Raw genomic sequence first — 26,492 nt, forward strand, 5'->3', positions numbered from 1 at the left:
TATCGTTGCTCTTGAGGTTTCGGTGGAGAATGTTAAATCCACCTCCTCCATATTTGCGATTGAGGTAGAAACTTTGATGACTTAGTTGGTCTCTGAAGTGGCTGCATACTTTATATCTCTTTACATCTGGATGTTTATCTCGATAAATTGGCAACCCAACCTTAGCACACACAATTTACAGATTAAAACCAACCTACCAACTTTGAGATAGTGCTCTCAATTTCTGTCACCTTTTGGACTTTTTTTTTTGTCAAAGCTCCGAATCTGGAGAAGAAACATCGCCAATTTCAGATCACTCAAGACGTTAAATTGCCAATGACCTTGACTAAGTTTTGACATTATTGCTGGCTTCTGAACTGGAGAAAATTTTATAAGAAATGCGCTCTTCAGCAGAATCCTACACATCGTTTAGGAGGTGATTTAGCCAGCGAGTTGTTAATTATTGGAATAAGTTGCCTCCATGGGTGGCTGAGGCTGACATCCTGGGGAAATTTGGAGTTAAGCTGGTTATGTGAATAAACAGATAATAGTGGGTACCTACGTGAGGAGGGAAACACATAGGAAGTTAATTTTTTGGTGATACAGCAGAACTTATCGATATTTATGTTCCTCTCTACATTTGAATTAAAGTGGATGCTGTGACAGCCGAGAAGTTTTATATCAAATTTATACTGACTTCAGAGTGGCACGAATTTTTCACTCATGATCGAATGTCGAAAATGTGCTCCAAACTACAATAAAAATCAATATTATATACAAACCATCTGAGATTGTCATTTGTTTTCTTTTGGACACGATTGAACGATAAATACACCACCATCACATCGGAAACTTTCTTTCAAATTATATTCTTCAAGAAAAAGTTTACTTTTATCAAAAATTGATAGTTTTTCCAAGTATTAAGCAGTCGGGTTTATTGCATTCCTTCAATTTTAATGATATTTGTCTTCTTGTGTCCCTCAGGAAGATGGTCTGTTCTCTTGGATTTATTGAAGTTTTCAAATATGCACGACAACAGAGATTTTGCTGATGCTTGCTTCTTCGTGGGTTTAACATCCTTTGTGCAGGTATTGCGTTTTTATGTATTCAATCGAGATTAAGCCAGCGTTTGCTGGCTGTTCAAGCTAAGATGTTTCTTACGTGTTTTTAAAAGGAGGAGACCACTTAATTTTCAAATAATCAGGTGACGTATAATGCCTGATTGTCCAACAAAATGTCTCTAAGAATAAACATTTTACTAGATATGTGTCTGATTATTTTTACCATTACTGTATATCTTTGTGTATAATTCTTTCTGGATTAAAAATTGGAGACAGACTCGATCACAGACAAAAGGTATTTATTTCTTAACAAGTGGTAACTTTTCATATCATAAATAAACCGTACAATACTTTGAATTATGGGAGTCTATAAACACGTCTAAAACAAATCAATCATAAATAAATATTATTACCATCTCTCTCTCTCCGATGTGGTTCACAAATGTCTGAAAACAAAACCTGGACATTTTAGCAAACAAAATCTTAATACTCTGTCTAGATTTAAAACAAAACTTTCCATTTAGGAAGCATATGAATCCACTCATTGCAGAGCTGTTGTGCCAGGGATCGCTTATTCTGAAGTAGCTCAGAATTGTGTGGTTGACAGCGAACACCACGTACCATTGTACACCTGGTGAGATGTTAGAAGGTGCATCCCAAAGTGAGAATAAAGGGCAAGATGTCCGCCCCCCCCTTACTTTCATTGTATAAAAAACAACGTTTTAATCTTCTTGACACCAAATAGCAACACTACGTTGCATCCATTATCGAAACAATAAACTCTCGGAGGTTTTTCCGATCTTCTCCGACCAACCTGCGGATTGTTTGTTCTCCTCGGATGTCATTTCCCTTCTAAATGAGAAGAGACCACCCCGGAGAACAAATAATCAAAAACACACCAGCAAAAAATTTAACTTACACGTTCGGAAATCTCGAATCTCTCCTGCCTGAGCTTGCCGGGTTGCTTAGCAACGGATACTGTCGAAAGTCGAGAGAGCTTTTCGATTTTCAAGCGGCACGAGAAGTGCGACGTCCTCTCCAATGTTGGGAGGGAAATCCACACGATTCGCGTATGCCGAGTAGTGTTGTTAGAGCCCCACATAACAACCCACTCGAGCTATTCGCGATCGTAAGCAATATGTGCGCCGGCCCTCCGTGCTTTTCAATCTGGTTGTCGCGACCTCCGGGCCCGTACTGCGTCCGCCACTGGAATGTACAACTATTTTCGGATACGGTTAATGAATAGCTGACAGGTGGTTACAATCATGTCCAAGATGATTGATTGAAGACTGTTGCGCTGCGTGTATACGCACAAATGATGATATCAAAGATGCGGTGAAAGGCAACCCCCCCTCTTTCACTCCGGAGAAATACCGCATTCATTTCGATGTCCCCTGATAGATGCGGCAGCAAATGATGAACCGACACCGTTGCCTGACGAATAGATAGACGTTCCAGGAGGATGGAGAGCTAATGGAGAGTGTCCAATTGAAAATAAAGCAGGGAGATTCTTTAATCTATTGAAATGATTGCACTTTGAGTTATTAATTTACGAATTATGATGCAAAGCTGGTATTTTTTTTTTCTCCTCTTCTTAATTGTAGTTTGAGTCCTGCTAAATCAACTCTTTCAACCAAAAACATTCCTCTCTTTATTGTGCGCGTGCCAATATCTTTAATTAGAGACAGCGCTATGGTGAATAATTCATTAATGGTATTCCCACTGTTAGCAATTAACAGATTTTTAATTAACGATTGGATACCGGCTTTGTGCACAAAGATGTAATCAGCGCATAGAAGAAGGACAGGAACAAGTACATGAAACTATTTTGTTTTGTCTACTTCAGTCTTTTCATCTTAAATAATAAACATTAAACCTTTCAAAATATGGAGAGCTACAAATTCCTAAATAATTTACAGGCAAAAGCGCACCAACTTATTGTACACATCCAATGAAATTCGATGCCTTTAAGAGGAATACAGAAGATGATGGTGATGATGAAAATGGGGGAATAACTGCTATCCAGGTACTCAGCGTAGCGCGAATATCAAGGTTTTTTAAAGGGCACTGTAGAATAACATAATTAACAGGAAATTCCTATAAATAAACTGCGCGTTATCCTTCAGTTTCACTTTCGATCAGACCCGCATCAACATTTCCTGGTTAAAAGTCCACAAAATTCAGCAATTTTTAGAAGATACAAAAATATTACGGTCACCGACTAATATGATAGCTAAAATACTCAAGGAGGAAGAGGATGAAGCTTAAGAGAACAATAAAGGAATCCATTTTCTTCAGATGCTCGTGTTTATTGAAGGAAAGCTGGAGAAACGTGGAAACAAATCTCCATCTTTCAGCGAGTGCATCCATCCAACCACTGAAATATTAAGATAGAAGCACGCTAGTAAAAATACTTACCTTCAGAGGTACAATAAAAACGTAACCCACACATTTCTTTCACGCCATGCTTTGTTAAACTAATCTTCAAAGAGAAGCCATCCATTGTCCTCTTTGTCCAGCGAATAAATTATGTTCTCATACTTTTTAATAGTGAAAGGTGATCTGTTAACGCTATTATATTCTGTTATTTCATTAATTCTCCAAGAAAAAAGAAAAGAAAATGTGCTTCATTGTCCAAAGAGACTTTTTGATAAAGGACTCCATTAACAATAGATTCAATTACTTTTTCACCCTCAGTAAAGACAAAAAGTTGTTTCAATTGAACAGAACTATCTATATTGTACAGAGATCCTGAAAACATTTTGGTACATGAAAATAAAACGAATAGTTAAAATGTTTATATGATTCTAAATGGGTTTTAAATATTCCAAGAAGAATATTAAGTAGCTCATTGTATATAACTTATATTTGAAAGAGAATATGGAATAATGGCAACATCCGAGCACTTTCTGATAATATATATATTGCACAATTCAAGGACTTCTCCCAAATATCCTTTGAATATTCATAAAAAGGACATTGCAATTCAAGGACTTCTTTGCATATTCATAAACAGGACATTATATTTAAATAATTTGAAACTGTTCGATTGAAAGAGTTGATTTTGATGCTGGAGATCATCGAAATACCAGCTTTGATAGATACGAGAGGGTTCCATCCTCTCCATCATAAACAAAACTTTTTTCCTCTTTCCTTCATCGATATTTGATCTGTGAATATATTATTGGTCATATTGGAAGTTTAATAGTTTTTCTATTCTTTGCATATCATTAACTATTAAGCAAACAGATACACACCATCTATAGATATATATACACACCACACACACACACAACGTATCTAAAGTAAAACATTTCAACCATAAATTTTTTTGTTCACAGGGATTTATACATATGTATATAACACGTCTCCACGCATGCGTAGAAATGAGTGGTTTGAGATGCAGCTCCACTTCTTCATCACTATGTTTTATGAAAGTCACCACGCAGGATTCTGTAAAATGTCTTCTTGAATTGTTGATTTGCCATGGCGTAACAAAATGGATTTATGGGACTATTAGCGTAGCACAGAAAATAGGAAAAATAAAATAAGTGGTAATTGACACACCCGGATGCATTGGTACAAAAGCCTTCTACCAGAGCGAATATGTGGTAAGGTGTCCAACAGATGACAAATGCACCGAGGATAAAAGAAATTGTTCGTAGAGCTTTTCGGGCTCTGTTTTCCGATTTGGATTTCTGCCTTCTTTCTCTCTCCCCTTTCCTTTTTTTCCTGCCTTTTTTAATCTTCTTGCTCAGAGAAGTCACCAAGGCTCTCTTGGACTGAGCCAGCGAAGGTTCTTTTAAAGAAGAGGTTAAACTCGAACGCTCCTGACCAATAATCGATTCCTCACGCCTGGCAATTCGTGTGATTGTTTTACACTCCGATACACTATCCACTTGAGTTTCTACCTTATTGGTCTTTCTCGGCTGGTGCACACTTTTTGTGTGGTTTGTCATGGAGACAGGCAGGGACGAAGTGTCTTCGTTATGAGGTGACGTCAGCTCCGTCGCTGGACCTGCGGAGGGTGGAGCTTTAGGGGTAGAAACGGAACTGGGTGCCGTGGCGTTTTCCTGATCGATAAATTTTATGTCGCTGTCATCTATGGTGGTCGTTATGTCGGCTGGACTTCGAACACCCGATTTTTCAACAGTGGCCAATGTCTTTGGCGAGTCTTGAGTTGCACAGGTGAGTGCCGAAGAGGAACTGTGTGAAATTACTGCCGCTGCTATGGTCACCGCTGACGGAGAAAGCACATTGTCCGTGTCCAGTAAACTAGTCTTTTGGTCAAAGAGTGGACTTCTCTCGGTTGGCGAAGGACGCGGCAAAGAAACAGGTGGCGGGTCAAGTCTGGGAATGGGCAGATTGAGTCCTGAGGATGGTGAGACTTTTCGATGACCCGTAACACTGTTCGACTTGTCTCCCGAGTGTCTAGACTTCGATTTGACCTTCTTTTCTGCCGGTTTGGCTGGTTTTATCTCCTCATCATCGTCGGAGTCAAAGACTGGACTGCTGGAACGATCCTGATCAGAGTTGTCCCTTTTGTTCTCAGCAAAGCTCGTTGTCTCTGTAGTCCCCGTGCGGTTAGACGAAGTCTTTTGGCTCGAGTTTGAATCTCCGCTCGTAAGTCCAGCAGGCGGTTGATGAGTAGCGACACCTGGTGTTGGCGTTGTGCTATTACCAGTCTTAGGCTTGTCTTGGCTGAGAAGTGTACTTTGAGTTTTCGATATGCCGATGCACGCTTTGGGTTCGCCTTTGCCCATAGCGACTAAAGATTGCATTTTTCTCTGCTTCGCCTCGGATCTCTTTTGCATATCACTCGCGGTCTTGTAAATGCCCCCATAAAGCACAAAAAGCACCACCATAGTAGCGTAAAAATAGCCAAAAATCAAAGACGTGTTGAATACTGGATCCTTCAGAAACTGAACCGCACATTCACCCGGCAAAAGGTCCCTGTAACCGATGAAATGCTCCCAACCCATGATGCTGATGAAGAACACTAAGAAGGGAACGATCCAAGTCACAGCCACCATCCACATCACTTTCCTCTTTGTTCTCCAGTTGCGATACTTTGTGGCTATTTTAACCGAACAGTAGCGATCTATCGTTATTAACAAGACCGTGTAGATTGACACCAGACATACCGTGTGGTCCGTGGCGAGCCACAAATCGCACGTGATGGGTCCGAGGTCCCACTTCCCCATTAGGACGTATACTGCGTAGAAAGGCATAGACACGATGCCTATCAATAAGTCCGATAAGGCCAAAGAACAGATGAAGTAGTTGCTGGGTTGTCGGATGGCTCGCTCCACAACGAACGCAGTCAGAACGAGAATGTTGCCACCTACGGTGAGGATAATACACAAGCCGATGAGGACGCCGATAACTATCGTCTGCCAAAGGTTAAAGGGCGTAACCTCGTCGGTGCCGAGGCCCGCCAAGTTCGTTTGATTAGCCGTATCACACAGGGTGTCGTTGTAGTCCGACACATTCGCCAGCGACGAATTCACGCACAAAAGCGGGCCGCTTGTCAGCGTCTCGTTCACATCTGACAGCGTGATCCTCTCGATGCTGTTCGACACGGAAGCGCCGGAAATGACCTCCGTCCACATAACGGAGTTCGAATCTGACTCCAGTTCCGGAAGGAAAAGAGATGATGACCTTTTGACCTGATTATTATTCATCTTGCTTGGGATTTTGGCATCTGAAGAAAGAACAGAGGAAACTCTCTTGTCTGAGGACCACAGCCAAATGACGTGCATGGAGATCACCTGGCTGCATACGTCACCAATAACCCCCGGTTTGCGAACGGTCAAAGCTCGTGCGCCTCTCTTGATCTGCGATAAAAGAAATGTTAATTAAAGATGCAGAACTAATATACGTTAATATTTTATTTGAAAATTTTATAGTAAAGGAACAATTGGCTAAGATAAAAATCCTTTAAGTAATTCTTATCAAGGTCAGCTATAGTTCAAAAATCCACACTCAATCATGCGAATGGCCTTTTAGCTTTAGTAGTTGCAAATGATGCAAGAAAGAAAGCTTATGCAGCATCAGTCCTAAAAAAAACTTCTCATTTCACCTATCCATTCGCTCCAAAAGTTTGTCCAGTTCTTCCTTGAATCTATTTAAACTATCAACTTCCACACCGACAGATGAAAGTTTATTCCAGCAATCAACCACTCACTGGCTAAAATTTTTTCTGCAAATCTTTCCTCGATTTGAGTTTATGTCTCCACAAGAATCCCATCAGCATTGAGCTTGCTCAGTCCATTCAAGGCCTTATACACCTCGCAGGTGCCTAGTCTCCAGCCGCTGCAATTTGCAAAACTTAAGCCTCTCTTGGTAAGACGATCCCTTCATTCCCCTCACCAATCTTGTTGCCCTTCTCTGTACACTCTCAAGCAATTCTACATCCTTCCTAAAATGAGGCCTCCAGACCTGTATACAGTACTCAACGTGTGGGCTGACCATTGCCTTATACAAAGGGATAATCGCCTGCTTTTCCCTACTAGCAAAATTTCTGTATATCAATAAGTGGATTGGAAAATGCTTAATATGCTAATCAATCCAGCATCTTCCTTTGAGATGGAGGCGTATATGGAAGTCGAAAATCGGTTTAAACAGATTCATTTTCATACGCCTGTCTTCACTTTGTAATAATATTGTTGTTTTTGATGGGATCTCTTCAAGTTTTTAAGAAATACATAAAGGAATTGTTTTTTAACTTTCCTTCTCTCCAGGAACCCAACTTAGGTGGATCTTTTAAATTATTAATACTATACTAAAACATTCTAACAGTCATAAAGAATCAGAAATTTTATTTTTAGCGATATATATCTTAATGATCATATTCCACACATACAGCTATGTGCAAAAGTTAAGGTAGCTACACAATGTCGGTATCACCCGTCCAGATTTCAGTAAACCTTTCTGTAGACTACAGAGACAAGACGCGGTTGATCAGCATGTGAAAAATTTATGTTGTAGGTTCCTTAACTTTTTCACATGAGTGTATATAAAGAAAAACCTACCTTATATCTGTTATCCTGAACGCAAATTATAGAAAGACTTGTTCCGTAGTTTGCAAGGATGGATTAGACACTGGTGGAAGACAAATGACAGCTTTTCCAATTCACATCTACAAAACAAATTATTCATCACAAACAGAAATAATTTACACCTTAATTATGATGCAGACACGTATATTTTAAAAAGTTCAATTTGACATTTGAGTTGCGCTGTTTTTATATCGAGTCCTTCTCTTCGCATTTTTGAAGAAGGCAAAGAGAGAGACTGACATTTCGCGATGGGTTTCCATAAAAGCGATGTGATTCTCCCAAATGAAATCTAAGAATAAAGAGCGCCTTGTGCCGATAAAATTACTCACAGTAAATTGGAAGAGACTGAAAAACAAAGGCGGTACACCCGTGTTGGAAAAAGCAAAAACGTCTTTGCGAAAATAAAATCAGCCTACAAAGAGCCTCCGACAAAGAAGATTTGAATAAGATAAAAATTACTGTTTTAAAAGAAACCGCTATGGGATAAGGAAGTCAAAAACCAAAGAGAAAAAGAACGTAGTCATCTATAAAAATGACCTATATGGAATTTATCAAAAGAGTCGAGAAATATAAAGTAAACGCTACCAGCGCGCGCACTCTATTGATGTTGAAATATAACAAATTGATTCTTTTTTCTTACCTTGGAAGAAGACTTCACAACGAGAATGATTCTTCAAAGGCTGGGAGAGTCGTGTTATATCTGTACGTCTAGAGATTCTCATAAGAAAAGTTAAAGTAAGGGATGCCGCCAAAGTAGATGACAACTCCGAAAAAAATAGTCCACAGGTTTGTTATTTTAAAAAGTCAATGCCAATATTGCCAACTTTATTGCGCAAAATCTACAAATTCAATTTTATCTTAAAAGATATTCTCAGATTTTCTTTCCACACATCGTACGTCATCTGACAACACCTAAAATTAGTTTCAAGCTTATTGAATTTAATGTCTTTTGATGGCTGATTATTTCATTATGGTTATTCGAACAGCTAGAAGAATCCTCATCTTTCTTACCTTTCGCCATAGCTGAAATGTCAGCAACAGATGAGCTGTTCAAATCAGAGATGCTTGACTAACTCCGATAATTTAAGAAAATTTCCGCTCAGATTGTCACTGTTCGTGAAGAAAATGACAGATTTCTTTGGCTTATTAAAAGACTTGTTATTGTATGTTCCCGTCTTGGAGACTTAAAAAGAAGAAAAACGAGTTTTCTCGCATGACCTGAGTTCATATTTAAAACCAAATCAAGATGATTTTTTAGCTTGTTATATATCTAAACGATGTTGTCATTTGATTTCTACATTCAGTCTCCAAAAACTAAATAGATACATGTTAAATGCCATCAAACATTTCCATTTGAGAATGCATGAACTTGTCCATAGCTGGGTAACACAAGTCAGAATATCACCAGTGAATCGCCACTGGTGATCATTGATCAGGTTGGAAGGTTTCTAGATATTTTGAGAGTTCGCAGTTAATTGATTTCTCCATTACTTTAAAAAGAGCTGAAGTAAGAAATAGGCCGATAATTGAATGGGAGGGATTTGTCACCTTTTTTTGGGACTGTCTTGACATGAGCAAATTTCGAAGTAGAATTTGGAATAAGAAAGTAAAAAAAAGAGAGACAGCTCAGGAGCACAAGTGGAGAAATCCCAATCAGGACATGGATTTTTCTTAGCATTAAGGTTGTTCAAAATCCTTCTGCCATCCTTTTGACGAAAGACCACAGGAGGCATTGAATGGAGCGTACTGGGAATGGTAGAAGGTGGTTTACAAGATCATCAATACAGAAGAAAAGTAGGATGTTAGCAGATTAGCTTTATCTTTTGCTGAAGTGGCAGTAGAACTATCCGGTTTTGACAGAGTGAGCAGTATCTTTGGCAAGAGACCAGAATGCTCGACAACCATTTGAACAAGAATCTAGTTTGGATTAATTAGTAACTGCTTTACAATTGTGAGCTTTCGTGTAGGCTGGAGATTTAGATACGGAATAAAGGATTTGTTCTCCACAAGAATAATTTCACAGAAACTATCTGAACAGACGTTGACATCAGGTGATTCGGAACAGTAACCTGACCAAGGAAAAGAAATCTCGCATTCTTTTAATGCCAAACAACACGAGGTTTGGAATGGCCTTGAGAGAAAGGCTCCGTTGGAGAAGGGACCATCACCAAGTTGTGATCTGAGGTAAAGATCAAGTGTTGGCTATGTGGTTAGGGTTGTCTGGTATTCTGGTAGGTAAATGAACAATCTGTGCGAGGTCATTAGTAATTGTAAACGACTCAGCATCTCGACCAGCTGGAAACTTGGACTGGAGAAAGTCAAAGAATTCCAAGTGATTAGTAGAGTAATAGCGGCAACAGATGATGGAATGTGGTAAAGAGATTATAAGCCGGCGAAGATCGAAAAGAGGAGATTCCAAATTACTAAAACCCTGAGAGGTAATATCAGAGCTGACATACGCACAAGTACCACTTTTAAAGCGAAAGTTTTGAACAACTGACTGAGATGATCAGTGGTTGAACCAGCTGATAATTGGGATTCTGTCAGAAAGAGTACATGGACATCATTGAGATTAGAACTGAGACCACGTATATGTGTGAAATGAACGAGGAAGTTTAGATCTTTTTGCAGCTGTTTATTTTATTAAGTTGATAATTCATGATGTATTCTTACTACAGAATACATCATGAATTTTCCAGTCACTATCTGGCAGCGAGATTATACATTAGCCGGTCCAGTGTACTATCTAGCGGGCGACCTGCAAACACCGTTTTAAAGCTGTATCCTCGAAATGTAAGGAAGATTGGATCTCGCCAGGATGCCCATCATAACCTCAAAAGATATCAATCATACTACATGATCGAAGAGATTGGGGAGCTTTGCTCTGGAGACTAAACACGAGTTCCTCCACTTCAAGCCTCCAATAAGGAAAGTGGGGGTATTGCACCGGTTGATGAGAGTCATCTACTACCTAGTATTTCCTGGTAACACAGAAGGGCGGCATACCTCGACCCCTGCTCACGTTGAATCGCACCTGGGTGTTATACCCAGGGTTACTAATAGTCTCACCATCGTGAAGGTGCAAGCAGAGGATTTGGCTGGCACAGACCGACCGGACTTCGTCGAAGTTAGGCCCACTTGACTTGAGTGTCACCAAGTATCAGTTCCATTAGCGTTTTAGGACTCCCAGGTAGAAATACCTGAGAGAATGTCTGTGACAGCCTCAAGGACCAAATTCTACCAATGAGGTTACTTTTTCAGTTTCTTTGCACAAAACAAACAGAGAATACGAATATTTCTTTTGAAAAAAGTAGATCTCGTTCAGATTATTTTCACGGAAGTTAAGAAAACAATCATTACTTAGTTAGCTAAACTTAAAACATCAACTCCAAAGATGCTCTAAACAGGTTTCAACATCACTATCATTTCAGCTAATTATTTTACTTTTTCCCCTTAGCATCATAAAATACTAATCAGCCCAAGTTAAACTTCCATACACAGTTATTAATCATAGTTAATGATTTTTCTCCACATAACTAATTTAGCAGCTAAATACCTTCTCTGTTCTAAAGTTTCGCTCAAGCTATGTTTCAGAATATTCCCAAAGCTTAAGGTCCTTAATTAAGCCAGAGTTTCTTCCCTCCCTTCGCCAAACAATTTTAATCCTGATTAGCATGAGATGCTAATTGCCCTGACTAGCCGAACTTCCTTCACCTAATCTACGTGACAATATTGAAATTTATTACCAACCACTCTTTTGATCTGTCGCTACAGCATCTGGTCTCTTTTCTTCCATATTTTTCGGATTCGCATCTTGGTATGTGTCATTCGATTACACTTGCATCATAAGTACCGGAACACTAAGAGTTATTTGTATAAGTGGATGAAAATTCAATTTAAGTAGTGTAGGACCTCAGACAGAATATGCAAGACATCTATTAACTCACCCTCCCTGATTGATTTTCATTTAGCGCTTCCAATGCATCTTATAGATGCTCAGTGGGTTAAGATCGGAATTTTGTGCTGGCCATTCCTGTGGCACACATTATTCTCTTCAAATCAGGTATTGTTGAAACACATATCGACTTTAGACAAATAGCTAGGATGTTTTAAACAAATCTGGTTATGTCCATGCTAGGTACAGTTCAAATAACAATCCGTTGTTCAAAAAAAGAAAAGCATGTTTGCCAAAGTGTTCACTTCAAATTCTCAATGTTAAACAAGACTTTGAAAATGCAGTGATTCATCCACCCCCCCCCCCCAAAAAAAAAAAAAAACGCAAGTATATATTTTGATAAAGACATTTAATGGTAACTGTCCATCTATTTGTATATCAAATCAATACTCAATTGTTAGATGTACGATGTTTCTCTGCACAATAGTAGAGAGTGTTTAAATCACCAAAACTACCATTATGGAGGCCAAGAAAGGATTTTTATCAACACAGATGCGTTTCGGAGCAATTTTTTAGTAAATAAATTACGAAGGACGCATTCTGTACTGTTTTTCACACAACTCTGGAAGGTATATCGATCCGATGGAAGAAAAGAAGATCCCATTGATGATATGTTTCGTGGAGGTAAGCAAACACTTGGGTAGAAGGTAGTCATGGTTAACATTAGGGATCGATCACTGAGAACCTTTAACGTTTAACTTGGATGCCACATAAAATCGCGAATAACACGGTCGGGATTGCCGAGCACCTCATTTGGAAAGTTGATAAAAGACACCCGAAATCGTGATTGATGGTGGAATGAGAAAACAATACGCTCTCACGGAGTATTGGAATGGAAAAGCTGCTTGTTAGTATCCCTGGCTAAGAGCAGATGTTATCTGAAGGTGGAAACAAGGAAGTTCCATAAAGCGAAATCAACCGGGAAGTTATCTGCGAGTTTTTATTTTATAATTGGCTTGCGTCCATTGATATTCATTAAGGTGTCGATAGATTCAAGGACGTCATCCAGAGAAGAAAAGTAAGCATCGATCCGCTGCTTTTTTGCAAGCGATAGCGGCAAAGATATTAAAGTCGTCTTGAGAACATTAAGGGAATAAGATACCTTTAAGAAAGAGGAGCGCTCTGGCAAAGGCGTGCATTCCTGTTCAGTATCTTTGATGAATGACAGATGCTGTCAACGTGGGGGTCATTTTGCAGTCTGTGAATGACTGTCCATCGAACGACTTTGACAACAATCTTTATCGCAAGTGATAACGTCCCATTTCGCATCAATCTGTCACTTACTTAGCCCCACGGGGCCCGTTTGACAGCTTTCTCAACCATTTCGGGGCACAAGAAATGTATAGCACCACTGATGGGTGACTGGTTGCCTTTTTTTATATATATTTGTGTTTTCTAGCTCTAAGAAACATATCTTGGGGTATGTTTCTCAGTGTTTTTCTCTTAATAAATAGATACCCCCTCGTATTTCTCTTAAATACGAGGGGGTATCAAAAAGTTCGTACCCTCACGTAGATAAAACATCGGCAGGAAGATACCGTTTTTAATATAAGATTTCTACATATTCAGTAACTAACATGTGAAATTCCAACACCAGAGGTGGAGCCCGGGATCTCAGGAAGGACGCTATGGTTGACAAAGTGGAGTATCGAGCAGTGATCAAGTTCCTACATTTGCAGGGCAAGAAAGCTCTGTATGGGCAGAATTGTCCATCCTATGACACTGTAAAAAAGTGGAAACGGGAGTTCCAATGCGGTCGTACAAGTGTCTTTGACGAACCAAGAGAAAGAAGGCCATCAACATCCACAGACAGTTGAGCAGTTGGTGCTGAGTGACAGACGTGTGGCAATTCATTTAATCGCAAATGCAGTGGGAATTAGTTATGGGTCTGCCCACAGCATTTTACATGACCATCTACACGATGGGTTCCAAGATTGCTGACGCTTTTACAGAAGCAATGTCGAATGCAATGTTCTCGCCAACTGTTGGATTTGTGTAATGTGGATGTTGAGAACTTTGATCGGTTGGTGACGAATGGTGGGTGTACCAGTATGATCCGGAGACTAAAGACATGTCAGAGCAGTGGAAGCCCGCCTTCCGCCCCACCTCCTAAAAAGGCAGTGTTGTCCGTGTGGGCGTTATCCTAACAGATTACGTACCTCGTGGTTCCACACTTACCGGAGAATACTACAGAAATCTTTTGAAAAAGTTACGTGATGCTTTGACGGTGAAAAGGCGTGGAATGTTAATCAAAGGTGTCCGTCTGTCAGACAATGGACCGGCTCACACGGCCGTTGCCCAGTGCAACCTCGAACTACTGCAATGCGCACCTGACCTAGCACCGACAGACTACTTCTTGTTTCGAGAAATGAAGAAACCATTGCGTGGACGCCGCTTTGATTCGTCCCAGGAAGTCATCAATGAAGTGGAATCGTGGTTTCAGGCAAAAAGTGAGGACGTTTTGCATTAAACAACTGATCAATAGATGGGAGAAATGTGTCACTGTACATGGAAAAGGATTAAAGTTCCTTTGAAGTCTCACCTTTCTAGGGCTATTATTTTTAGGTAAGGGTACGAATACGAACTCTTTGGTACTCCCTCGTATGCAAGTCAAACAATATATATGAACAAGAACTGTTATCGTTATCTCTCTTGTTTTTCATGACAAAGTAGCTAATGTATCCTATCTATGGTCTGTTTGTCCCTAAAATAGACGTAAATTTTAATTTGGGAAAAACAAATTTTCTTGATGAAGATCCCGATGTTCCGGGAACAAAAACGTGCAATCCCAGGGGGCAAAGTAACTTAGCCATAGTGGCAAAATGCTCATAAAAATTCTTTCTGTCTCGAGTGGATTTTGACCCAGTTCTCCTACAACGTTGAGGAAGGAATTATCCTTAATGCTTCTCCTCCCTCTTTCAAATACAAAGACACATAAGTGGTAAGAATATTATATCACCTTATGTGATTAAATCTTTGTGTCAGCTTAAGAAATTATCCTTAATTTTCTCCTATACCCTTAAAATAGCATTGATTTGTTGTTCATTTAATAGCATGCGGCATAACTCTCTCTTATTCTTGTAATTTTTGGGGAGATCAGAATATAAAAAGCAGCCCTGATCTGCTACTGAAACGTAACTTCTCTGCATTGCTAGAGTGTACTGCAAAGAAGTTTCCATTTGCCTCTTCTAAATCAATTTCTATGTAATTTCAGTGGAAAAAAACTGTAGCGATGATTTAATCATTCAAATAAAAAAAACTTATGTGCATTGCACCTCCTTTCATGCGAGAAGATGCAAAATACTTGCTAAAAGTAAACTAAATGTTTGCAAGTTCGACAAACTATCATAGACCAAAAGATGACATTCAGAAAACTTTGTGTTTGTGCACCAGTTATATCCAGTGACCATAAACATCTCCTGAATAGGACCACCTCGAGTTTCTGACATCGCAGAGCCCGCAAGCGTTAGAGATGTGACATTGTCAGTAATGACTTTTTTGGAGTCGGCCAGAAGCAGATGTAATCAGCCATGAACCCAGTTACTTCTCTCCCCCCCCACAAAATGACACGTTTGTAGACGACTACAAGTAGCAACCTGTTGTGTACGGATGAGAGATCCGAAAAACGGTTTCAGATAAGAAACGGCTTCACGCAAGATATGTACTTCAGTGATGGGGATGAGAGAGGCGAAATGGACTCAGTGTGTAGTTATTATGATAGAGGAGAAGAGTTTCACATATAGGAACTCTTAGACATCCGAATGTGATAAAGTGAGGAGTAATACCACAAATGCAGTTTTGGAGAATCTAAAAATATCTTGGGGTTTAACACAAGTGATCCCGATGCTTTTTCATACAGACAATTCAATATAAAAGGGAGTTCACACCTTTATCAATCCTCTAGATGGCTCCCCAATTATCCTTGGACAAAGCGAAAACAGTCTTTCCAAATCTACATATTTCAACAACACACATTCTTGATTATATATATATATCACTAATTACAGCATGAACCTCTTGTGATGTAAAGTAGGATTGTCTTGAGGAATAAATAAGTTTCCTTGGCAGATACAAGAAGTAGTGTAATGTCTGGCTTACGACATAAACACCAGTAGTTTCTGATGACTCAACGGATTGCTTTGGGGCATCTTTCTTTAAGGTGATACTTGAATATGATAGTCTATAGAGCCCTAGTTATTATTGAGCTCTCTACTCACATTGATATACCCGAGAGCATACAGAAATCGATAATCAACCAAGGTCCTCTATTAATGAAGTCACTGACTGTGTTTACTTCGTTGCCAGTCTATTACTAAGTGAATATGGATGAAGGCTGTTTGATCGGGTTTTAGAATCTCTTAATTATACTTGTTTGCATATAATCTGTTTTTTTCTTGTAGACAGGGGAAACAAAGTTGTAAATACTTGAAGTCTGGTATATTTTGATAAAGAGAAAGTGGCAGCGATACCTCTTGATCATTTAATCGTGATTAATTAAATATGAGGCACATTTGACTTTTATAATTGTTTTCTAGGTATAGTTAGAGAAAACAGGCTTCTACGATAACTTATTGGTGAATAATCCCGTGCGAGTACGTGTCTCCGAGACCAAAGAACAGTTTCTCTACTTTGATGGGCAATCTAGTAGCTAACAGAAAGTCGCAGCGAGCTGTGGCACGCGGATTGCTCTGGAATTGTCCTCATTATTGTCAATCGATAGATTTTTCACTCGATATGACATCGGCGAAGTAGGCTTTGCTTTTCTCTTTGTAACGATCTTACCTTAAGTCCAATAAATATTTCCTGTTGTCTGAAGGACTTCTGAATGATATCAGTATCCCATTTAAGAACTGCTGAAACTTAAAAACCGACTAATTCTTTTTGATGAGACTGTGAAAATCCTTCTACAGGTCAAATGACGTTTCCATCTCTTTATTTTGTACACCAGACGGGGAACTAATCAAAGATTGTTCTATTAGGAACTGACCTTGAGACATACACAACAGCCAGTGTACCTCGTGTAATCTGAGTCCGCAGAAGGATAAATGATATTAATATCGCTAAACCAATTTGATCCATCTGCAGATATTGCAGTGACCTCTGGGATATTTCTCAGAAGAATACAAAGATGTCAATGTTATAGATTTCCGTATTGGGTATGAAGCTAAGGACCTAACTTTTTTTATCCTTTTCATAAGCGAAGATAAAGATTATATTCACGAATATACCACCAATGATCTAAATGTTTGTTTAATAAACCTTACAGCTTATTAAAACTGCTTCCCCAAAGTGGACAAGGAATTGTTAATTACTCTCAACATATACCACCAAACTGGTTTGTCCAATCCCAGTTCTTGCTTTCACGCTGATGGGAAGAACAGAATATTGCAAAAACAGCACAAGTCCATGGATCCATCCTACTAGGTGCCAAAAATATAGGCTGGTAATAAGAGAGTGTTTTCTTATTGGGTACCTTGATACCAGCGGACCAGTATTTGGATGACACAAGTTATCTGTAAGTTGTTTCCAAGTAGGCGCATCCTATCCATCTGCGAATGGTTTCTTCCAACAGGATAATGCGCCATGTTACATTGCAGAAGTGGTTCCAAGAACAAGAGAGTGAATTCAGCCTACTGCGATGGCTTTCCTAGTCCAGGTGGAAAGCAGTTTAGGCACCACGGACCAGTATCCCTAAGGTACGGTTTCGTTGAGCCCATGCCACAACGAATCCAGGCTGTTCTGAAGAATAAAGAAGTCCTTGCTCTATGATAATGTATACTTCACAAAACAAATCTGCTTTTATTATATGATGAGGGTTGTATTACCACGAGATGCATCCTTCTTTAGTTTCTAGAAGAAGGAATGTCTAAGCATGTATCGTGAAGAGTTAGAGGACTAGAACTTGGTTTATCTTCTGGAAAATTTTAAAAATAACTGGAAGAGCCATTTTTAAATCTTCCTGCATGTCTGTTTCGTTCGTATCGAATTAAAACTAGTTTCGGCCTAACACAGATGGATGGTTAGACACTCATGGACTTCCATATAATCGAACCTCAAGACCTGATCCTTGCCAGAACAATCTTTTTCGCAAAAAATAAGCGCCAGCATATGCATTTTGAAAGACCTCTGGGTAAATACAACGGATGAAATTTGGTGTCGATGCTCTAAAGATATTCGCTGCAGAGTTAAAAACGTGTCTGGTGAAGTTAACTGCTTTATGTACGGATCTCCAAACTCAGAAATCCATGGCTAATCTTGTTCACGAATAGCAATTAGATACTTCTATGATCTAAATATTTTCTAAAGTCGTTGGAGGGTAGCAAAATCTCCACCCTACATAACGCAGGGACATCCAGTCGTGTTGGAAGTTGCTGAAGTTCAATGCCTCCTTCCACTCTAATTCGTGAAATACTCACTTTTAGCATGAAAAACACAGCCACATACCAATAAATCTGTTTACTTCTGACATGGGAACGTCATTTAAGTGATCTTACCCAACTGAAGAGCCCTTTGAGAGTTCTTCAGCCTTTTTCCTTTGAGAGCCCTTGAAAGTCCAATACACAAAAAGGTGTATTGAGTTGTCATTTGTGTGTCCCGTGGTTGGTTTGTCTTTTTCGAGAGAAAACTTTATGTCCACGATCTGAGACCGACTAAATCATCACTGATTTGGGAAATATGTGAAATTTCGGCATTTTAAAGCTATACCTTAGAAAAGGCTTACTAATCTTGCACAGAGAGGGGGAGCACTCTCCCTTTTCCTCTTAAAATTAGTGCTATGATTTAAAAATCATTAGTAACTGTACAATATTCTGAAAAACAAACTTTGGTGTGTTTAACCCTATCTAGAAACCTAAAAAGACCTACGTGAAATGTGATGGACACCTATTTTGACTGCAATCTCATCACGTACTTCGAAGATTCTGTTAAAAGACTTTACATGTTGAGCAATAAACATTAGCTTCTTTGAATAAATATCTTAAAGGTCAAAATATGCAACTCTGTGCGAAAATTTGAGCTGGATATTGACATAAGTGTTTGCAGCCACAAGGCAAGAGATAAAATTAACTTTATTTCGCGGAGACTTTAATGATTTACAGACAGAAGCATGAACAGCAGTCAGTTGGGCAACAGCTAGTCCCACTCTTTATGAGCACAAGAAAAATCATTCGGTTTGTTGATATATCCCTCTTTGATGGACTGTAAACCGTTTAATAGCGAGCAGAGGAATGTCTTCACTAACTGCATAATTATAAATTTTAGAGAAAAAAGTTTTCCTTCTATGCTCGAGCGATGTAATGTTTACAATTCTACCTTTGATTTTTTATATAAAATTCGCAAAGCTTTCCCTGTTTGCCCTTGTGCAGATTGTTGTACCATAAAAATTCTAATGTGCAAGCTGTCCGGTTTCTGTATATCTTGGATCCCTTTGCCAATCATAAAGCCCAAGAGATAAAATTAACTTTACTCCAGTGGAGTCTTTCAAGGGTTGCAGTCAAGGTTCCAACCTTTTGAACTTGAATACAATTACCGAATTTATATCAGTGATAGAGCCAACCAGTACTTGAGAGTTCTGGAATATATTTGAAACTGGAAGGAGATCTATACTTGAAATGCGCCATAATTAGGGAGTCTATTGGTCTTTTTGTATCATATTATCAAGGAGATGGAGTTTAAACTATGTTTAAGAGGATTTTATTGTTGTATTTCGGCAATCATAACTTTATAAAATACAGTTAGCTGGTAAAATCATGAAATATTTATGTTGAAATTGTAGTCTGACCACTTAGGAGCTCGTTGATGATGCCTGAAAAAAATCTTAATCGAGAATTGAATTTTTTTCGATGTAAATGTGGTTTGTTTAGTAGGAGAAGCACGCGTGGCCTTTTTTGTTGAATGTACTCAAAGTTTTTATTCATTCGCAGCACGATTGCAAGAATTGGGTTTAATACTACCTAGGGTTGCAGCTGCGAAAGAAAACTTTCCAAGTGAGATTTAAAATTAATACGCCCTCTGCATGTGGAAGAGAAAAGTATCGTATTATCATTTAGAATAAGATAAAATTCTAAATTAACACAGACTAGAAACAAGTTCACATTTGCTTCCTAAAATGATTAAAAATAAATTCTCTTGGTGGTAAGGATACAAAGATGAACTTATATTAAGATTTTCTTGTAAAGTGATCTATTCCACCAATATCCATGGTTTGAGATTGACTAACTCAGCGCTGAGTAAGGAACCAGAAGTTATCTTTTATGCTAATCTGTTCCGGATTTTGGCGTATTACCTTAGATTAATTATGATAATCCATCCCAGTTAAAATCAACTGCACATTTTCAAAGACGTTGCCATATTTAAAATGTCAAAGGACTATTCGAGGAGAAAGACATCTAATAACTGTTATCTCTCCACCTTGCAGGCCCGTTATCTTGATCATTTGAGTAGACCAGAGTTCAAGCCCCTGACTGCTAAATACGGTCGATCTGCCAACCCGCACTGGACCAGTGTGGCAGATTATGGTCCGCTTCCATCCTGCAGTGGATTGATAATGGCTGCTGCTTACCTTACCTTTTATTGTAAATAGAGTTCGATTGACAGAGGAAATTTCTTAATTCAATACGTCTTCGTCTTGCTGGTTGGTTTGTTTAGAAATAAGTCGAAATGATAGTGTCTCAAACAATCCTTGAAAACATTCTATGGATTAGAAAGTTTTCAAGGTCTTCAAATCGCCACATGTTGGATCATATGTTGAAATATAAGTGGCCAAAAACCTCCATTAACAATGATGAATAATTGAGTTTGTTTGATTAAGAAATGGAGATCTATGCAAATTTTAAGTAGTGCGTGAAATTATAGAAGAGCAAACTTAAATTTGCTACTAAGTCAGACATATTTTGTAAAGCGAGTCTCCATCAGTTCCCAGCCTCCCACTTCACGTAAACTCCATCCCCTAAGGAGAAGTACGTTGCTGCTTTAAGTGCAAGACTGTTGTCTTCACCATTCTGTGTGTTTCTGAATGCGTATTGACTTAGCTTCAAAGATGATTCTTCTGATAAGTTTTGTCACAATCGTTTATATTAACGGTTTCCAGTCTGTAAGAAGGAATTTTTCTTTTAAAAGAACCTTGCTAAACTACTGTCCAACAGATGCCCCTAAGATTAATGAAAATCATCGAAGGATCAAAGCCAACACCTTACGTTGACACTTACCAACCTTGTATGCCCTCGGGACACGATCTCAGATGATACTATAGTTGAAGTACATCATTGTGGTTCCTTGCGGGCAATTCCTAGGCGCGTACTATTTCATAAAATAACGTTCTACTTTTCAACCATTATTACGGTGGACAGCCATGTTTTGGGAACTAACTTTTTATATAATTTTCAATCTGGACATGAAAATGGGAGAAACAGGAGTAGAGGGGTAATGAGTGTGGGCAGCTTATGCTGCGTATATTCCTACGCAAACCTCAGTAAATGGTTGAAAGGAAAGATGATGTACGCAGTGCGTACATTTTCTTTTATTAATAGAAATGAAAAGTAAATACACAAGTAGTTATCTCCTTATCAATTAATTATAAGATTATAACTTCATAGAGCACTTAATAAAATTCTATAGCTTTAGGTTCTCTAAGCTTAGTCGTTCATTTTTCAATTACAACAAATATAATATTTATTCGTCATCAGTTCAAAAGCACCACCTCAAAAATGAGGTGGTGCTTTTGACCTGATGACGAATTCCCAGAGAGGAGTCAGAAACGTTTCTTGGAGGGTAGGGAACTTAAATGAGAAGTTTGAGTTATTTAATTTTGAAAATGTCTTGGTGAAACCATATATAAACAATGTATAATTTTAAATCCGTCAAGCAGTTTTTTGTTAACGAAGATAATGAAGCTTTTGTTGTGAATTGTGAAGAAACATTTCTTGTCTCTAAATATCGTATTAATTTCGAAACTCACTTGGAGAGAATTCGTTCAAAGCTTCAACTGGTAAACCCAGCACTTGTAATCGTGCTGAGAATGAATAAGAACTTTTAAGTACACTCAAGTAAATTGGGAGGCCAGTTAAAAAAAAAAAAAACACGCGTGCATTCACTACTAAATAAATTCCTGATTCAGATCTGCTCAGTTATCTTTAGAAAAGGTTTTTTCTTGTGGAAATGAGTACAAATTTCCAAGTGGTCAGGTTTTTGTCCACTTTATGTTAATACGCAGCTAGATGAGTTGAACAAAAGATGCTCCATGTTTACCTTACAGTTGTTTTCGCTTAAAAGATTTTCAAGAAATGGAATGAACGCTTATTCAGGCTGCACATGTTGACATACTTTTGAAAAAGAAAGCGCTATAATTAGCTTTATTTCCATGGAGTTCTTGAAGGCGGTTCTTACTTAAGATTCGGGATAACATCTGGTCAAATTCTTTATGAGCACTAAATTCGTTCTCTTCGTTCATGCATTCGATTCTTATGGGTTTTAAACTGTTTAAGAATAGCACGTGATGACTGGGTGGTGGTTCCTTCGGGCATCACCTACTTTGGTCGCAGTGTGTCAATTCATATGGTACTAGATGTGAATTTTATCGTATATTATGTGTTCACAGGTAAATTTGCATGTCTGTGCAGACTGGAGGACTCAAGGGGAATGTTCTTTTGTTTAAGATCGTCTTAAGACCACCCTGATTTTTTATGCTAAACGGATTATTGTAATCTATATATTTGCGAAGACAGAAGATACTAAGATGGATTACTGATTCTGTAGAAAAGGTATGCAGCAGAAACGGAAAGTCTATGTGATGTAGAGAGGGTTAAAGAGACGCATCATTAATTAACCTAATACTTTCTGTTGGATAGTCTAGAAGCTTAAGAGGTGTTTTGGGACTTGTATAGATTCAGCAACTGTTTGGAAGAGTGGATTGTTGTTATAGTAGGGTTAAAACCTTACTATAAAACTCCATCAGCGACTAAGGCCATGTTGCTCCTTGTATGTCTTTGTTCTGAGGTGGATTTTCTGTTTTGTGGGAGAAAAAACCATTCTACCCTCGCCTGAGAGGGTAGGATGGTTTCACTAGCTCAAGCCTTAGCTGGGAATACAGAGAGGTATGGACAGACTTGTCGTGTGTGTTCCATTAGCGCTCGACATCGCAGAGCCAGAAGGATATTGGTCACCATGTGCTCTTCACAAACGAGTCCAGACAGAGTGTGATGTGAAAGAGGAACTCGAAACTATCCGCTTTTATTAGTTTCAAATACACAGTCAATTCGGGGTGGAGGTGGAATTAGTCTCTGTGGTCCCTATATTGTTTAGTGCATTTCAATTTGATGTTATGAATATCTTCAATATTCAGCGTTAATAAATCTTTCATCCTGCACATATGAGTGCAAAATTGTTTTCCCATTCTACTGGAAATTTAATCCCTAAATGACAATAAAATAATGTCTACTTCTCTTGTTTATTAATTAATTAGAAACTCAAAAATTGCAGTATCCATTATTATTTTAATTGATATAATAAACTAAACTATTTTATTCTGATCGAAAGCATTTTTATTATGACTGACAGCTTCACGAGTTCAATGTACAACACGCGCTCACGCTTTTAATGTCCATAAAACGGATGTAAAGTGCTGCCATCTAGTTTCTAGCCATCATTAAAATTCTTTAACTATTGAGAAAAATGTAAATATTATTTCTCTTTTTTATAAATTTCAAATATACTGCCATTTTTCAAAAAAAAATCATAAACAGTAGATATACATTTCCCCTGCTAAAGGATAAATAACTATTGCTGTTTTGTATTTAAATAATGCGAATGGGATGTTAGAGAGAGAAAAAAATCAGTTTGTGGATAGTTCCTTAGGAAAAAAAATGATAGACAATTAGAAAGGTGCACGTAGCTGGATGTTCCAACTGCCATCTCTCATTCCATCATAGTGATCCCCTTCCAGGCAAAAGATATACACCAGTTCGGCTTAAAGGATTTCGCTCTGCGATTTGTGGTCGGCAAACTACATCAGACTGCGGATGGTTGGACATACAGACTTAATTCCATTTCTCCAAGATGTCTTTGAGAAAGAGAACCGAATTGGTCGCACTGTGTTTTGATGATGTCCTCCCTCCCCCCTTCGGCTTCGTATCGTATACACATCAGATATCGACTGCAGGGATTTTCATCGGTGCGGAATGCTGATAATGAATAAACGCTGTGGTGGACCACGAGAATAATTGATCGAGCTAGTTCGCTAAGATCACTCCGGGTCTGCAGATATTTGCGGTTAACTCCAACGAACAGAAGAAAGGAAGGAATTAAATCCAGACAGGACGCCAGCAGATGATCTCATAAGCATTCGAATAGTACGTGGTACATATTTAGCAAACACTAAGCGATGATTTCTATTTAAAAACTTAAAAGTGAATGACTACTCCGGACCTGTTCATGCGCGCGTCGTTCACCTTCTTAGATTTGAAATTAGGTCAGAATGAAGAGTAGAAACTCACTTTCAAGTTTCCATCTGTACACGGCGGAAAAACTTTATCAAACTAGTTAATACTTCTTTTAATGCAGCATGAAGTCTGTTTTCATTTCTTAAGAAAAGTATACGTTTCGTATACTTTTCTTATGTTTTTCGTATGTTTTCTTAAGAAAACATACGTTTCGTAGTATCATCTTATAGCGCTTCATCAATGTCTCACTACTGACTTTGCCAGTTTTATGTTCAGTTAGTGAGTTTGTAGGTGAAAACAGGAACACTGATGATGAAGTGGTACAATATAATACCACGAAACATTTTTTTTTTCCATAATTACTTAAGAAATTAATACAGAAAGCAAGGGGGTAGGCCTCTTGCTGTTTTTAATATTTGTTAATGATACAAAGGTTGACAGGATGGTTTATGACAGGCATTAAGACCTAGAAAAATCAGTAAAGATGGGCTGAAAAGTGGCAATTAAGGTTTAACATTGATGAATGAAATAGACCTGTGGGGGATTTGTACAGTCCAAGATGAAGTTCGCTGCGCAGTGTAAACAGGCTGCTAGGAAAACTCGTGGAGTGCCAATGACATACGGGAACAAGGAGGTGATTATCCCATTCTATAAGACAATGGTTAGGCCACATATTGACTAATGCATGCAAGTCTATTGGGGCTTTGTAATTTAACTGGACGAAAGACAGCCGTCATGCAAATTCCAACATTAAAGAAATCAGTTAAATTATTTAATCTTTAATATGAGAACTGTAAGATTTATTAACAATGTTTAAGTTCTGTACAGAATAGAGTATTAATCTCTACTACGTAAAAAAATAGAAACTCTCCTTGGGTTAAATAGAAAAGGAATTCTCCTTAAAAATGTACATTTGAACGTCTTTCTATTTTTTGGTTTGTGTGATCATCCTGAACTAGATATAATCGTCAATCACAGCTTCATCTCACGTTCCTTGATACCTCTTCTTCATTGAGTCTGTCCTGGTGGAATCTCTTCCCGTGCCCTTCACTAACATTGGTCTGAAAAAAAAAAATCCAGGTTACAGTGCAAGTAGATAAGAAAACCCGAGGACCCAGAGAGCTGCATCTGAACCCTGCTAACTCAGTGCATAATATAGCAAGACTCCAATCACTAGCTTCTTCGCAGCGAAAAAGAAAAGCAGCAATAAAATTCTAAAATCGCCAAATTAGTAGAACTCCAGAAAAATAAAAACAAATATCAGGTTCTAGTAAACCAATCGATGAATAGTGATAAGAGTCTTAGATGTGGTACCCTAAGACATTTGAAAGAAAACGATCTAGTTGGATGACTGAGTCAGCGGAAAGAGAAACAGAGATGAAACTTGATGGTGATTAGGCAGACAGGAGAGCTGTCAGAGATAAAAAAAAGTCTCAGTAGAGCGACTAACGAACCATCATTCCGAGAACAATAAATCTAAGGAAGTGGCTCACAGGAAAACCCGTCAACTCGACAAAAAACAATGCTTCCAAGTAGAAGAAACGAATGACCAGAGTACCGAAAGAAATAATAGAAGAAAGAATCAAAACACAATAATCCAGATCACTAAATATATTATAATACCACTATTTCGGTGATTGATCATTATCTTACACGAAAATACTTAGTCCAATTTTAAAATTAAGCGAGCTAGACCCTGGTTCTTTTTAATTGAAACATCCTGCATATTAAATATGTATAGTTTGAAGGAAGCAATTAGAATGGCAGATTGTAACATATTCCTCTGTGAGTGGAGGCTGAATTCTATTTGTCAAACAGAACATTGCATTTTCTGCATGAGCGGTTTGTCAATTGAGACTTTTCAAAGTAGCAGAATAGAAAATGAAGATTGAAATGTTTCCAGCGACATTGCCCATATAAATATCGCGTTCTTCGTCTCCCCACCCACCCCCGCTCTCTTTCATGTACAGGCTCAGGTGAATTGTGGGTAGAGAGTCGTAAG

At 38.5% G+C, this 26,492-nt stretch overlaps 2 protein-coding genes across 2 annotated transcripts in view; both read right to left on the minus strand.

Annotated features, from left to right (window-relative positions):
• Window positions 1–4,430: 4,430 nt before the first annotated feature.
• On the minus strand, window positions 4,431–6,858 carry LOC150075121 (muscarinic acetylcholine receptor gar-2-like). Its single transcript, XM_090388317.1, has one exon. It carries the CDS (start codon window positions 6,800–6,802, stop codon window positions 4,463–4,465), a length of 2,340 nt encoding a protein of 779 aa, XP_090244443.1. The 5' UTR covers window positions 6,803–6,858; the 3' UTR covers window positions 4,431–4,462.
• A 1,222-nt stretch (window positions 6,859–8,080) lies between these two features.
• The window catches only part of LOC150075122 (uncharacterized), a 78,652-nt gene continuing 60,240 nt past the window's right edge, over window positions 8,081–26,492 (minus strand). Inside the window, exon 2 of the mRNA XM_090388972.1 lies at window positions 8,081–8,181. Within this exon, the coding sequence (XP_090245098.1) occupies window positions 8,085–8,181 (97 nt within the window). The 3' untranslated portion in view covers window positions 8,081–8,084. The remainder of the gene's footprint in view (window positions 8,182–26,492) is intronic.

This window comes from Mastigoproctus giganteus, chromosome 14 (assembly GCF_048544385.1).
Source record: "Mastigoproctus giganteus isolate SK-2022 chromosome 14, ASM4854438v1, whole genome shotgun sequence".
In the NCBI taxonomy this organism is placed as follows: Eukaryota; Metazoa; Arthropoda; class Arachnida; order Uropygi; family Thelyphonidae; genus Mastigoproctus; species Mastigoproctus giganteus.

Excerpts from the sequence above, each read along its gene's own strand:
- LOC150075121 (XM_090388317.1), bottom strand. The coding sequence starts at position 6,802 with ATGCACGTCATTTGGCTGTGGTCCTCAGACAAGAGAGTTTCCTCTGTT.